This window comes from Triturus cristatus, chromosome 9 (genome assembly GCF_964204655.1).
Source record: "Triturus cristatus chromosome 9, aTriCri1.1, whole genome shotgun sequence".
In the NCBI taxonomy this organism is placed as follows: Eukaryota; Metazoa; Chordata; class Amphibia; order Caudata; family Salamandridae; genus Triturus; species Triturus cristatus.
The window spans coordinates 253,605,953-253,622,750 of record NC_140592.1 but is presented as its reverse complement, the minus strand read 5'-3'; the positions used below and the strand labels follow the sequence as shown (position 1 = coordinate 253,622,750).

Genomic DNA, 16,798 nt, shown 5'->3' with positions numbered 1-16,798 from the left:
GTCCCTTGGTTTTATTTTTTATAGTTTATGCACAATCTGGATATTTTCAGAATATTTGCAGTAAATTATGTTTAGTAACGGCAGGTATGTTTTGAAACCAAGAAGTTCAATTGTGGTTCCCGGGGAAACACCTTCACATTATGTGAATGGTAATGAAGGGAATGGAGTTAGTGATATGATTGTTTTTCCCTTGTTGAGGAATGACTATCCATTTTTGTGCAGTACCCTACATTCTTGTATCATTTAGTCTTTTATGTAGTAGTATGTAGCGTACAGTATAAAGGGCTGCTGAGAGGTCCAGTAGTAGTAGAGCGCAGAGACTCTAGTAGAATTTATACTGTTCTTTGGGCTGTCCCTGATAGCTATCAGTGCTGTTTGAGGTTGTTTTTCGAGAGATTCTGAAATTTGGATGAATGCTGATTTTGTTTTTGTAAGTTTGTCCAGAAGAGGTTCTTTCAATGAGGTCTGTAATTGGTCAGATCCTCCTGATCCAGTAGTTGCTTCTTCAAGATTGGTTTGATATAAGATGTTTTTCGTTTCCTCATAGAAGTAGGTGATAGTATGATGCCATTAGTAGTGGTTAGGAGGGTAGCAGTAGTGTTGGTGGTGGTAGTAGGAGTGGTGAGAATGGTGGTGGTGTAAAAGTGGTGTTAATGGTGTTAATTGTAATGGTGGTGTGGTTTTATTGGAGGTGGTGGTAATGGTGGCAGTAATGGTACTAGTGGGAGCAGTGGTAGATATGTGCTGGTACAAGCAGTTCTGGTGATGAGAATGATGGTGGCGCTGATGCTAATGGTGGTGGTAAATGTGGTGTTTGGGTTAGTAATCATGGTGATGGCAATACTGGTACCAATGGTTTTAACTCAGAGGCTGACCCAGTCTCTACTTTATGTATGCTGTCCTTCGGAAGCCTGACCGATGTCTGTAGTATTTTGAAAACTATGATGGAATAATTCTCAAGATCTTAATTAGTAGAAGCGGTCTCTCTCGGCCAGACCTAAAATACATACAGACTGACAGCCGCAAATATTATGCTGAAATTTTGCACGGTCAAGTGCCACAACCTGCCACATTTGTTGTATATTTTTTCAAACTTGTCATTCCATATCTCACAAACTACTATTTACCAAAGAATACCTTTTAGAAATGATCCTGTTTAAGATCTGTTGTGCTTAACTATACGTTGATAAAATCAGCAGTCTATATCAATAAGACGTATATCTGATTCTTAATCAAGGGATTTGTTTTAACCTCTTCAGTGCCCATGACGAGATGGTCTCGTCATGGAGCACGGTTGCGCTGTGCCCATGACGAGACTATCTCGTCATGAACCCCACCCACTAGTGCAACGCCCGGCACAGGAGGGGGAAAGGGCGTGGCACTGAAGGGGTTAATATTAGCAGCAGCATACTATTCTAACCTAATAAATTCAACCTTGCCTTCTGAAGCTCCTACATATCAACTCTGTCACTTAGTCAATAGACTAGATGTTAACATATCCACTGTTTGTGCATACGTATGACACCACATCGAGGTCTAAAATGGTGCTGTTTCTGAATCTTTGGATAACCTCTTTTCTGACCCTGCAGACCCTATGCAGGCATTAATACCCAAGAACAAAACCATTGCAGAATTTTGTGTAGTTTAATATAACCCATACTAAACCACAATCGGTGTCTTCCAGCAGCACTGTACCTCAGTAACCAGAGGGTTAAAATATGCACTTCCAACTTTAAAATTATTGGTGAAAGATTAAATAATTTTAAAAGATGGTTCTTGGTCCCAAGTGTCCCACCAGTATTAATGAGTTGCCTCTGGCTGATAATAGGAATTAGAATAGTTTTGCTGTTGCTGCAGTGTGTTCCAAGCTTACTGAAGAGCTGCAATAGATACCTCGAGCAGCCTTGTTTTATTTCAATAAATTAAGAAGCTGCATTAAAACACAGACACATTGTCTGTTACAGAGTCTATATGATGACTAACATCTGTTTTCTGTCTGCTCTTTACTGTATACAGGCATTTCTGGAATTGTGAAATCGTCCAGTCTAAGTCAGAGTGCCAAGGGCATACTCACAGCTGGTAAGAATTTGTACCAAGAGGAATACTGAACAGAAAATGAAAGGCAATAGCTTGCGAGAACTAAGTTATGGTATTCAATAATGGTTTTTATTTGTATTGAAAAGCATTTACATATTATAGAAAAGGGTTTTAACACAACGTCGGTCCATACAAAGTACACTTTGTGGCAGGCGAAATGCATTTTTCTTGACCAACGCAAGTATTTTAAACATTGTTTTGTTTATGGCCATTATATACAAACTGTATTTTATGCATATCGGTGTGATCCTTTCGATTAATGATAAAAATGTGCCATGGACTCAGTTCAAAATGAACTCTGAAATGTTAAGTGTTCCTGTGTCCCAAGAAGAGTGTACATAAATAATTGTTAGTCCCAGCAGACTCATAAAGCAGAATTGTGAGTTACACTGAACAGCTTTGCTATTTAGATCGAATATATTAGCAGTAGCCAACACTGTGATGGGAACATATTGATTTGTGTTGTATATCTTTCTGAGGTTTTTGAGGTGCCCCTCTAATGGAAAATACATCCGGTTTCCTTTTACAAATGAAAATCTTTCGGAACATTCTGGCTATTTGTGCTTTACTTTAGCACGCACCAAACCACACCATTGACCATGCTTGAAAACCTTGAGAAGAGGGAACGCAATATTCGTAGCATGTGTTGGCTGCAGATTATGCACTCTTCTGTCATCCGTGAGGGTCATAACTTAGGCCTAAAGCGCCTTCTCGGTGGACTTTTAAATAAAATACCGTCAAATTCCCTGTGCAATATGCAGCTAAATGTGATTGTAAATTCTGAAGATTTTTCCATATCCTTTGTAAACTGATCCAAGCAGCAAGGCTGTGTTTTGTTAAAAGGTCTTTGCAATCTGTCATAATAAAAGTAGATTGAACAGGCTGGACCAACACCTGGTCGTAGCATGATATACCTGCCCCTCGGATAGGAATCCCTCCTCTCATACAGAGGACGAGACAAGAGCCCAGGTCTACCTAGGTAGGAACACAAAACACAGTCACAGTAGGAATAGAGCTGAAAGCAATTGGACACTTTTAGACTCGCTCATCAATGTGTTAACTCCTTGCTTAGTCTTATATGGAGAGTTAATACCCCTTCCACCAACCTAAAACTGCTGGAATGCTTCCTCGCAATTTTGTCCCAATTAAATCTTCCAGACTCTGAATAGCAATCCAACTAGTGGGGCTTCTATCTTGCTGTGTGGTCTGGTTTTCTATATAAGCCCCCTTGTACCTGAGGGGTAATGGTCTCCTTGGGGAAGGAGTTGCTGCCTGCCTCATCTGTTCCCTATGAGGTGTTGTCTCTGACGAGGAGTTGGAAGGAGTTTCCCATGTGCTGTGGGTTCCTCCCCTGCCCCTTTCTGATGGTGGCTCAGGAACCTTTGCAGGCAGTTGAATTTGAAGATCTCCTTACCTCAGACTATGGTTCTTGACTCCTGCAGAGGAAAGGTTTTCTTCCCACTGCCATCATTGGACCACTGATTTGGTGTCGTCTCAGTTGTTTGGGTTGGGTATTTTGTACAGCCTCCTCCATCAGGTCACTTTGCTCCATTCAACATTTTAAGAACAGACAGACCAAAAAAGAATAACATTGCTCCCAATATTAACTGATTACAACATTGTTGTCGACATTACCACAACATTAATTTAAGGAAAAAGTATGGAGGGTTCCACCCCACTCTGGATCTTTATGATCGGAACCAGATGCCCATCTGCAGAAGTTTGATGTTGACTTTAGATCAGGACCTGGCAGACATCTAGAACAACAACTCGCAATGCTTGGTCGATCTGCATGACTTACTTCCACCTACAGGAAAATAGGAGGCAGTTGATGAGAAATCAGTACCACCAGTACAGAGTGCTTTTCTTTGTTCTCAATGTGCTTCCCATCCTCTGGATCGTCACCAAAGTTTTGGTCCAGTGGCCTCAATTCTGAGACTGAAGAAACTTCAGTGCTACCCATAACTGGATGGCTTTATCACCAGAGTGGTGTCAAGGGAGTTAGCAGATGCTGAAGATTCAGATCATCAGGGCAATGCTGAACACGGGCCTGACAAAGGCTTTCCTCCTCAGACAGTATAGCTACCAACCACAAGCGATGGAACATTTCCTAACCAACTAGACTGTTTCCTCATTGTAGTTCAAGAGGTTTCTGAGACTTCAGTCCATTCCACATACTGTTCCCATCTGTAGTTTTCCTATAATATAAGTTTTTAATCTATTGTGGGACTGTTGGTCTCACAAACATTTTTTAACAGGATTCAATCAATCAGAAGGCTTGTATAGCGCGCTACTCACCCATGAGGGTCTCAAGGCGCTTGGTGGCGGGGTGGGCAGCTGGGAGGTGAATGAGGTGATCTTAGTCCACACTTCAGACAACGTGAGGTTCTTCATTTTAACCTTCAAGGAAGTTCTAATTAATTTTCGCTCAAATAGGACCGCCATATCACAACTTTAGGAATAGCTCTGTAATCCCATTTGAGCATGACTGACTGGGCACTGCCCCTGTAGAAACCTAACCCGTCGCTTTTTGATGGTTCAATTCCTGACAATCCAAAAAATGATGAAAGGAGTTGGTTGCTTTCCATTGTTAATTTTATTTCGGACCTATTTATGGCATGAAACATTTTGACACATATAACGGTACAATCCAGAATCGCTTTTCTATTAAAGGAAGTCTTTAATTCTCATTAGGCAATCTGATGTGGAGCAACCATTCAGTGTATGTAAATCCATGCCCGTAGATACATTAAACTTTACATAATTTTTTTTTAATCTGGTTTCTGGTTATATGAAAGCTCTGGCTCGTGTGCTTCCCAGTAGCTATCCTGAACTTCTGAGTAGGGGTCTTCAATATCCAGTCAGTCATGTGTGACTGGTGTTTATTCATATGTACAAAATGTTAGAAAACAACACAATACAAACAAATTTGTATAATGCATTCTTAGGCCTTAGTGCATCCCTAAACTGTTTAACATGGCTTATGCAGTAAGGCTTATGCAGTAAAGCTCCCAATTCAAATAAGATGGATCGCTATGAATAATGCTGTTCCAGAATTAAAACATATGCTCCTCTCCTTTCCACATGCGCTGCTTAAGTCCGAAACAAGTAGGATAAGTTATATTTTTCTTTGAGGCAGTGCAGGAGGTGGTCAGCTACATGCTCCCAGCAGAGGGGAGACAGAGTGTGGTGGTGGAGGGGTCGGCAGTTGGGGGCAGGTGGGCACAGGGTGGATGGAAGTCCTGCCATAGCTAATGTTCTACAAATGTATCTATGCTTTGTAAATTAAGAGTTCAAAAGGACAAGAATATTAGAATGGTTTTCAGTGTTTAAAAGTCACTGCCCCACACCCTGTGTGTGTATCTCTGTATCTTGATCATTGTCCGCCTTCAGTCCTACTTCTGTGTCTGGTCTGTCCCGGTTTTTGCTTCTCAAATCCTGCTCATCCTACCCTCATTTTCTGCACTGGTGGTGATAAAGCAGCATATAAGCCCACATCGGATTGGTAACGCGGGCAGTCGGGCATAGGCCGATGGACCGGTGCCTAAGGGTCACCAGTGCCCCGGTTTTTGTCCACCGGCCCAGAGAGTCTTATTGTCTTCCCAACCAGGCCACTGTAAGGTGGGGGGGCAGCATCATGAGCAAGGAGGCTCTGAGGGGGTTGCTTTCAGCAGCGTTGATAGGCCAATATTGTTCTGTCTGCTGCAGACTTTATCTTGGCCTCCCGTTGGGCCGGCGCAGATGCCCATAAGCAATGTCCCACTCCCCTGCTGTGGGCCATCATCACCTTGGCTCCCTGCTTTTGTTCACCCCTTCCCTGCCAGGCCATCACCCTGAGGCTACAGTTGACTGGGCTGGGGAGAGTAACTGAATGGCCTTGCTGAGGGCCTGTTGTTGACACCTCGGCTACAGTGTCTTTCAGGCCTTGGTGGTGGGTGTGTATGTTTGCATAAACCTCGCTGTGAAGCACCTTTGCCAGAGCGGAAAATTGAGATAATGTAATGTTAGGGTCAGCTGCCGAATGTGGAACTGTGGAAATAGGTTCGAGTCCCAGCCTCACCGCAACATCCTGTGATTCTAGGCAAATGACTTAATTGCGCAAAGGCTTAAAATAAAAATGAATTTGATCTTTTGTAATGTAACTGGTGCTCATATAATTGCGCCCTTTGGCCGAGTTGACGCTATATAAAACTACAATAAAAAAAACATAACCTTCTGTTTGCTCATTTTTTAAGAATCTGCAAAGGCTGGAACTTAATAAGAGAGGGTTCTTTATTGAATAATAAAAAATGTCTGTATTCCTTCTTAAAATGGCTTTTCTTCCTTTGTTTAGTTTTAACTATCAGTCACGGATCATTCAAGAAGCTTTAGACCACATTGTAAACTGCTTTCACCTTACTGTTCAAACTTTTAAAGTACATATCGATCTGGGGGAGAAAATACCAGCTTTAGATGATTTTCTTAATTTTCATAATGGCAAGGGCATTAAAATACTGGTTAAAAAAAACAGCCAGGTAGCAAACATAGCCATATCAGGAGTTGTGGCCTTTGGGCCATTTTATTTCACTTCCCCGCCTATCGAAAATGTAGTGCTTCTAGTTTTCACCAATGTTTCTAGCGCTATGAGCTTTAAAATACATAATTTATCAAACATTTCTCTAAAAATTAGCCAGATGAGACAAGCCAAATGCTGTTTCGTGAACGGCGTATCCAGGAATGTTGGCCACTTTTTTGGGAGAGCCCGGGCCGAATTGTGATCCCAATACGACCCCGATATAAGCTTCAGTTTATTTTTATTGGTCATAGTAATCCATAGTTGGTAGGCTGACCAGATCTTGACAACCAAATACTGGGACATTTTACAAAAATAAAAGGACTACAACTTTTGATCAACGGTGCTGCTCCGAACAATAACTTTTTTCAACATAGGAACACAGAAGATGCACTAAGAAAATAAATAAAATTTAATTTCTAAAACTAGCATAATACCTGTTAATTAAATAGCTTACTTATAACAGCTGCTCGCCAGCACAACTTTAGAACACCCAATAAGTGCCTCTTACTGGTTTCAGTCGACCCCCTATAAAAACAGGGACATGAGCCAAAATTGCCGAAATCTGCCGGGATTGCTGGTGAAAACCAGGGACTGTCCGGGCAAATCCGGGACGCATGGTCCCCCTAATAGTTGGTCAAAGTAGGACACCAGAAAAATGTAAAATCAACATTCCCACAATGTAAAAGAAGATGGCAGACGGTAAGCTAAACAACAGAACGTGTCAAAACGCTGAAACTCCCTTGGCCGTTCTTGGAGGAATATTCACTCTTCTTGTGCTAATCATTTTTAATGGATTTACAATTAACAAAGCAGCAATTATGAAAATATTTATGTTAAATGAGTCTTCCGATCTGTATCTGCCTGATATTCGTTTTTCCTCTATGTGCCCAACATTCCACGGATTTGAAACTCGACCGTATAATTAATAGTTCAATTTCAGAGCATCGTATGTGACGTGTATTTGTTTATATCTAACCTCTTGTTTTGTTTCTGGCTTGTTTTGAACCTGGATATCTCCTGGAAATAAATCCGGTTACTCTGAAAGCGAGTTCTGTTGTAGGACTGAATACTCGTCATTAATAACAGATGCATAAGAGCTCATAAATATTGCACGTTGAAATGCACGTTTCCAAGATCCGAAAACCCGTGACGCACCGATGCGCATCTAGTAAATACACCAGAATGGCTGCTTACATCATCCGCCATTTTATTCCCGAGTGCTCGCTGTCTGAGTGCAGTTATTCATTTGGGACCTGCGGTAATGACCTACTTGTCCTGATGATGCTGCTGGTGTTACTCATGGAACACGGGTTTGCTGCTTTTGAGCAAACTATTCAGGTTCTTTCCCAGCACACCTGATGATGCAGCCAGTGTTTTTTCCACACACTGTCTGCTATATGAGACCTCTTGGTGATTCTCAGACCCTCAGGTCTTCTGTCCCAACAGAGTGTCGTGGAAACTCTCCAAAACGAGAAACCTAAAACAATAAGCGTTTCTTTTTCAAGGGTGCCTGTGTGAGCAATTGCGTTTCTCATTGTGGCTGGTGCTAGGTTTATTGCCAGTATGCACCACTAAATCTAGTATTGCAAGTGCGTACATCAGGGGCTTTGTATGAGTCTATTGTTGCCCACTGATAACTTTATTTCATGTTAACAGATATTTGTATAGTGCTTTCACAGACTTTAGTATGGCCATGCAGCACTTTCAGGCTCGGGTAACTTCTCCCTCAGGTTTTGAGAATCCCATCACACACTATAGTCTGTTTCGTGTGTCAGCACGAACACTGGCAGTTTAGGTAAGCTTTATACTAAATATTTATATTTGATTATAGTGTGGGGTGGAGTGTGGGTAATCGGAGATCTTCCTCAGTGTCATGTATGTGCCACCTGAGGGTTGAAATGTGTATTACTCAGCTTGAGGTATGTGCAGTAGGAAACTGAGACTATGTTGTCTTGTTAGGGTCCACAGTATCCCTTTTAGTCTTGTTAGCTGTCGGGTGTTGGTGCAGGGTGGTGTTCATTGTTTTTGAACAGTGTTGGATGTATGTGCATTGTTCTGACTAATGTGTTCCGTTGTCCAACTATGTGGAAGATCAGAGTGTGTGGTGCAAATGCTTAGTGTTCCGTCCAGTGTGTTGTGTTGCATTTTCCCAGTTATCTAATGCGGCTTAGGTACTATTTGAAGCCACACACGTTTCTTTACATCCAAGAGCATCTCCCTGTAGGATGCATGCATGGCTACTTCTGTTATTTATTATAATGGGTGATGTTACTAGTGCATTGATTCCAAACTATATGGAATATGTGAACTGTGTTGGTTGAGTAGGCAGAGTAGTGTCTAATGTATTGTGCTGTGTGCTTGTTGCGGAGTGATGTGAACTATCATAGTATGTATGCACTGTGTTGGATGTGGAATCAGTTTTCTGTCTAATGCTTCCTAATTGATATGGAGTGTAGGAATAGATGTTCCGCTCACTCTCCTGCAGCTATGGTTTAACCAGGCAATCTTCTACCACGTTGCTGCTGCTCAAATTTCTCATCCCATTCAGAGCAGCTACTTTGTTATTACCTGGCTTGTAAGGTAACGTCTTCGTGACATAATGCTTCCCCTTTGGGAAGTGTACATATGAAGGGAGATATTGCTATTATTTATTTCTAGGATGCTGTAAGAAGTTGGGGAAGATGTTGCTTATTTCAAGCTACATCAGCTATGGGGGTGGTAGGAGGGAATCCAGTCTGATGAACACCAAACTTCACTGACACCCCAAAAGGACAAAACAGAATCAAGGTTTTTTATAACATGCTGGAACCCCACTCCGCTTGAGGTCAAATCCTGACCTACAGTGCAATTCATGACACTGTCTAATTAAATACATGAAATATTACCAAGGATGCTATCCATGAGTCAGCGAGAGGAAGGATTCAGTGAATGGGTATGAGAGAAAAAGTGAGTTACAGTGTGCGTTTCTGTCTGTCTGGTGTTGTTGAGACTGGATTAATGCAACAATGTCCAAGCTGGAGTCCCATAGAAACAGATACTGAAACTGCATTGACCACAAAACCAAGCAGCCTAGCTCTGTCTAAGATCTAAAACAAAGTTTTCTATCCCTCCAGGACTCATAACATGCACTGGTGTCTAGTGGCACAGAGAAAGAGTTCAAATTTCTCTGCCTGCACATTCCTCAAAGCACAGCGGACCACAACCCAAATTGTCAACGTTTTCTGTTCCCAAGCAAGATACAGAACAATAGCATGAGGTACAAATATGCAAACATGCTCACACAGGCCATAGGACCCCTAGAGGTTGGTGGGGCCTTCTTGGCAACTTGAATGCTCTGTGCCTAGATCAGAGGAATTGGTTTAATCTGGGAATAGTAAAAAAACAAGGAAATGTCTATAACGATCAGCTCGAACAAGAAATGGTCCATTTAAGAAATTGGATTGGACTGCCCACCGCAAGGATTAATCCCACCTCATGTCAGGGTGAACACTCAAGGTTACTAAATTAAACTGACCTCAACTCCCTGGTAGATCTGGCACAAAGCAGACAGGCTTAAAGTAGGGCAATGTGTAAATATTTATTCAGTACTGAAACAGTAATAGTCAAACCAAATTTGAAAAACACAGTAGAATTTATTAAAGTACACCAAAATGACAAAACTCCAACACTGCAAACTAGAAATATGAATTTTTTAAGTTTTAGGTTGGAATAACTACAAAAAGTGCAGGGTGCCAATGAGAGTCCCAATGATAGTCTGTGGTTGAGGTAGATAGGGACCTAGGCACGATTTGGATGCACCAAACAGGTTCGTCCCATCAAAGATTTTACCTTCTGACTTTCTTTTAATTTCCAGTTGTTAGACCTGACATCCTTGGTGTGATCTTCCACCAAATAGTTAGCCTTCTCCCCTTGCTGTTTTCTGGATTTCATTTTAGTTGGCATTAGGACTCTGTGCACTTTACCACTGCTAACCATGGCTAAGGTGCTTGTGCTCTCTCCTTTACAAATTGTAAAATTGGCTTACACCCAATTGACTCATTTAATTTACCTGTAAGTTCTAGTAAAGTGCTACTACTATATGTTCCCAAGGCATGGGAATTAAACGCTACTAGTGTGCCTGCCACACTTATTGTGCCACCCACTAAAGTAGTCCTTTAAACATGTTTCAGGCCTGCCATTGCAGCCTGTGTGCAGTTTAAAACTGCCAATTCGACGTGTCCAAATAAATCTTTGGCCAGGCCTAGACTGCCCTTTTTAATACATATGTTACCCCTACGGTTGGCCCTAAACAGCCCATAAGGCAGGGTGCATGGCATTGTATTTAAAAGGTAGGACATGTGTTTTTCAGTTTTACATGTCCTGGTAGTAAAAAACTCTCATATGTTTTTCAGTACTGTGAGGCCTACCTCTCCCATAGGATAACATTGGGTTACTATATTACATTTAATAAATGCTAATTTTTCATTGGGAACAGCTCAAAATGTAATGTTTGGTCTTCCAAGAATTTTAATTTAAAGTCTTTTTCAGTGATAAAGTTGCATTTTAAGTCACAATTCTGAAATTTGGCACTTGTAGAAAATTTACATTTTCTTGTCCTAACCAATCTGATAGAGACTTCTAGCTGAAGATTCCACAGAGTCATTCTTGTGGCTCTGGATTTGGTGCAGAGAGTTTGGTATCCCAAACTGCAAGTATGAGTATCAGTCTTCTGATCAGACTTCCTCTTCAGGAGGATCTTCTATCGCAGCAGCAGAGCAGGCTCTTGGACCTGAACCTGCGCACCGTCTGCTTTCATGCGTGGAGATGGAGCGATGACAGTTCACAGCTTTCGACCTTCCCCGCGAAGACTGTATACTCCGGCCGTTGGACAAGTTTGTCACAGGGTGTGCATCCAAAAGCATTGATCCTCTTTCTGCACCCTTATGCCAAGTTATTTTGTATGTTCTTTCTCTTGCCCAGAATGGCTCTGCTCTGTGCAACAAAGGTCCATACCTGCCGAAAAGAGTAAGGTTTTGCTTTTAATATAGGAGGTACTAGTAAATGGTGATCCTGTGGGAATTATATAAAGAAAAATGTAGTTTACTTTAAAGAAAATACTTGTCATAACTCTGCTTTTCATGTCTTTATAGTTTGATCATCTTTTAAAACATTGCAAACGTCTTCTATTTTAAAAGGCATAATTTTGAATAAGAATACATATTGCAGTAAGACCACATTCCTGCACAGTGCCAGTCTAGTGCAAACATACTGCATACAAATTAAAGCTTTTAGGGTGGAATTAACCTTGGTTATCTGTTCTTTACAGGTATTACTAAGATTAGAATCTGGTTCTAAAAGGATAGCTCATAGTAACAGTCTTTATAGTGTCCTTTAAATAGAGCGCTCTTATATAGTTACTAATTTAGAAAAAGTTCATCAAGAAAACATAATGGAGTGCAAACGCTTGTTTAATCAAAGAAAATAATTAGTGATTGTTTTTGATTTGCTCTCTTTTTGAGGTAGGTCCTCTGGTTTGACTAGTTGATGCGCTGCATTTTGACTATTGTGACTGCTTCCTTGGGGCTTCCTCAGGGAACATTACGGATATCTATAGTTGGAAAAATAAAGTTGTAAGTATTTACTCAATATGTGGCTTTTTAAAACTAAGTGAATCTGCCTCAAGGTTGAGACATACCTGATGCAGAGGTTGGGTGGTACTTCTGGCTGTGAATATAGGAAGGGCGTGTAAGTTTGGTGCCAGTGACTATGGAACATGTCACACTAGTAGTGAGCTTATAATGTCTTGCTTACCTAATAAGCTTACCATCAATGACCAACATTGGGGGAGGGATGGGGTGCAGTAGGCAAAAATGTATGTCCTTGGACAAAAACTGCGAAGGACCCAACATAAGTGTGTTGGAGGGCACAAGCTCAAGGCTACCTGGTGTTCATAGTGTTTTAGGGACTTAGGTCGCTTTGATGTGTTTTGTAGTCTGATTACGTGCTGGAAGTTTGACATGGCATGGATTCTGGTGCCTTTGGTTACTGGGCTCCTTTCTTGGTAGGTTTACTTGAGATTTACTTGAGGTTTACTTGAGATTGACGCAGGTACAGAGACTAGTTTTTTAGGTTCTCACACTCGTTGTCTGACCCTGCTAGTGTCTAAAGTGGTTGTTTTTGGTGTAGCCTTCTGGTTTCTCACTGCACATTTAGTGTTGTTTTTTAAAAGTCCAGAGAATTTGCTTGTGACAGGCTTGTTTTGATGCATAAAATGTCATGTTATGTGTAATTGTAAGGCGCACTGTCACGCGCAAGGTAATCTAGTGCTGAGCAGCTGTGTGTGCCTAGCCCTGCCTGTTGTAGGTTGTTTCATTAAAAAGCCAGGTTTTCAGTTTCTTTCGGGATTCAGAAAATGAGAAGAAGGAGGCTCTGATGCAGGTTGGGAAGCCTTTCCATGCTTTAAGAGCGATGTAAGAAAACGCTCATCATTCTGATCTGGTTCTGTGTATTCGTGGGATGTGTTCGAGTAAGAGTACTGTGCAGCAGAGGTGTCTTGATGGTTTGAAACGAGATCTTTCCCAGGGAGTACTGTGCAGCAGAGGTGTCTTGATGGTTTGAAACCAGATCTTTCCCAGCATCTTCATGGTGTGGTAATAGGATGCAGTGACAGCTTTGACTTGTGCTGTCATGTCCAGTTTGCTTTCGATGATTATTCCAAGGTTCCTGGTGAGGGTTCGGGGTGTGGGTGTTGGTCCGAGTTCGGAGGCCACCAGTTGGAGTTCCATAGTGAGGTGGTCTTCCCGAAGATCACTACTTCCAGCTTGTCCGTGTTGAGCTTGAGACAGTTGGTGTTCATCCAGTTAGCAACTTAGTTAAGCTAGCAGTGAAATTGTTTTTTGTGTTAGGGGGCTTGTCTGAGCGGTAGTGTACGAGTTATGCGTCATCTGCATACGAGAGGAAGTTGATGTTGTGTGCGCAGATGACATCATGTATGTGTTGAAGAGGGTGGGACTGAGCGATGAACCTTGAGGCACTCTGCTGATCAGTTTGCGGGTTACCGAGGAGTAATGTGCCAGACTGACAACTTGTCCTTTAAGAAGGAGCAGATAGTGGGTCCTTGGATGCCATTCTCGTGCTGGCGCCTGATGAGGATGGGGTGTAAGTTCAAATGCTGCAGAGAGGTGCAGGAGACTGCAGGCTACCGTGTCTCCTCTGTTAGGGATCATGCAGATGTCATCTGTGGCGCCGTAGAGAGTTATTTCTGTACTTTGGTTGGGCCTGAATATGGACTGCTTCGTGTCGAGGAGCTGGTGGTTGCTGAGGTGGTCGGTGAAGCATTGGTTGATTAGTTTATCACTTTCTAGTTTCTTAACTGGTCTGTGGGAACCTTTCCTTGTGACTCTGAGTGGTGGGAAGTATTAATTGAGAATGCATCATGTATTTCTCTGGGAGTGGGTCTTTGTTTTCATGGGGTTGAATTTCGGAGGAACATATGTATTCTGGGCATCTTCTTTTTAAAAGACCAATATTAGACGTATTCCACTTCACTGTGTATGAGGTGAGCATCTAGTGGTGAGAACACATTAATGAATTGTTATAATGTATCACAGGTTACTTGTCAAGCGGAATCTTGCTTTGTGGAATGCATCGAGCAGTTTTGATTAGGGAGAACGTATATATTTTATGGATTTTATCGTTGTTTTGTTGGATTAGTAGCTTTCCCTTCCGTGTTATTTTTTTAGCCGGTGCCTGGATTTATACATGTCATTTCGCAAAGGTTCCTCTGACCATTATTGTACAGGTTGCAGCTATGATTTACTCTGGGTTAGAATTTATTTTCTAATTTGTTTTGCCCATGTAGATTAGGTCACTTGGACATAGGACAACATACACTACACATTTTGTAGTACAGTTTTGATTGATTGTCACGTTTTATATATAAATTCTGTTCCAACAGTGGTTTGATTACGGACCGTGCAAGTTCCATATTTTTGGGGTCCATCATGGTCGGGCTGTTTTTATGTTAAACTCCTACCGACTTCAAACTATAATTTGAAAACTTGAATCACTCTGCCGCTATGTGTCTAATTTAGTTTTTTTTTAAAACTCCAAATGATATATCTAATAATCCATGCATTAAGGTGGCACGAAGGTGCGGTTTGAAAAGAGCAGGGCAATAATGTAATTTATTGAGTCTGCGAGTAATTGTGTTTACAGTGGTGGGATTTATGTTGAATTTTGGCAGCAGCGGTATGTTTTGTCAGTACAATTCGAATTGTTCATTCTTGGTGGGAGTTGCCTAAACCAATCTCTTTTCATTTTCAGGTGTGAAGAAGACAATTTCATACAGCATGAGAAAAATGTTCAAAATGTGGAAAGGATGGCGCAGGAAGGACTCTTGATTTTTCTTTTTTAACATATGGATGTCTGGCCATTGTAAATAAAGTGACTTATTTCCGAAAAAAAAGTTCTCGTGCTTTCCTGTACCGAAGTAATGTGCTAATTTATTTTGTTAAAATTTGAAATAATTTGTAAGAGGACTTACACGACCGTTAAGCCCTCTGTACTCCATTCATGCTGCTTTGATCTCCATCCATGTGCTCATTTTTGGGCCTGATCCTGGTGTATCTGTTGCTTTTATATTTAGTGGTGCTACAACTAGCCCCAGCACAGTATTGTCTTGAAAACCATTAATCCGTTTACTGTTTCTAAACAATGAGAACACTATTAATTTCACTACAAGTTTCTAATGGATTCCATGTTGTTCCTGGTATTGTGTAACATAATACCTCCCTGTCTCAAGAACTATAAGTGAGGAAGAAGGAAATCATTGCAAGAAGTCAAGCAGGAAGGAGTGTCAAACTGGTACAGTCACTAACGCATGAACCATCATTGGACATCTGTAGTGCAATTTCAGCAAATATTTGTTTCGCCACAAAGTGTAATATCAAAATGAACGGCAACATGTACAGAATGCACATTTATTCCTGGGAAGTATTTTTGTATTTCTGTTTCTTGTGAACAGGCACATGTACAGCGTTGGCTCTGAAGTGCCTTTTCCAGACACTGCGGTGCCAGAATTATCACATGTGCAAAATTCACAATCTGGATCATATTTAAAGTCTCTTTCACCCCCCACCCCTACCCCTTTTTTTCCCTTTTCTGCGGGAATTGAGAGTTGCGATCTAGAGGTCACTGTTATTAACTTTTGCAAATACTTCTATACTTGAAAGTTATTGCTGTGTTTCTAATGTAGCCACTTTTTGCAATGGTGGTTACATAACAATTCATATGCATTGGAAAATTACAAAAAACAGACTACATCCACTGTCCTCCCACTTATTAATCTTTTCACATTCATGATTTGAAATTTGAGAATGTATTATTATTTTGCGATTTAATGTAGTTTATCAGACTGCGTTATGTGATTAAATTTGTATGCAATGAATTATATACATCAATTGGATGTAGCCTATGTATTGCTGCAAACAAATAAAAGCAGGTCCGCAAAGTGTTTTTGTGGCTGGTTTAAGGTGATCTCGGTGATAGACTGTAAGTTACTCAACACATGCTTGAAGGATTATTACACATTGATCAATAGCAAGTCTTTTTTAACAATAGACGATGACTAAGTTACCATAAAACTGAACCTTCAGTCAAAACAACTGACATTTATTTATACTGACATGAAATCCCAGTTTGCTAAGTTGTGTTATTTTAGGAATGTGTATAATACAACTGTCAGACTACTTTCCTATAGTCAGTGTACTGGGACACTTTTTCATTCCCTTGTTTCCACTGATGATTGGTTTTATTTATGTTTGCTCACATTTTGCATTAGTAAATATTTTTGTGTATCTCAAAGTAAATTCTGCGAAGCATGCAATACTTCTTTTTACAGCAAAGAATTCAAAGTGTGTGGTAGTGAATACATTTAAGTAGCTGTGTGTCTGATTTAATGAAGGAGCTATTCAAGAAATGGCTTGTTTCAGTTCTTTGATGTGAATGGCTAAAGAATGGAACTACTCTAGTGTATGTGTCCAGTATCCAGAGGCAGTGGGTTCACCCAAAACGTTTTAAACTGTTAATGAGTGAGGAAATGTGTAGTTTTATTTGGCTTCAAAGGCAGAGTGAGCTACACCAATGCACTGTTTGCTTGACCTCGTT

General features: G+C 41.0%; 1 protein-coding gene across 1 annotated transcript in view; it reads left to right on the top strand.

Moving 5' to 3' along the window:
* Positions 1–16,142, top strand: part of TAMM41 (TAM41 mitochondrial translocator assembly and maintenance homolog) — a 182,356-nt gene extending 166,214 nt beyond the window's left edge. Inside the window, exons 7-8 of the mRNA XM_085624871.1 lie at positions 2,017–2,079; positions 14,957–16,142. Coding sequence (XP_085480997.1) covers positions 2,017–2,079; positions 14,957–15,033 — 140 coding nt within the window. The 3' untranslated portion in view covers positions 15,034–16,142. The remainder of the gene's footprint in view (positions 1–2,016; positions 2,080–14,956) is intronic.
* Positions 16,143–16,798: the final 656 nt, after the last annotated feature.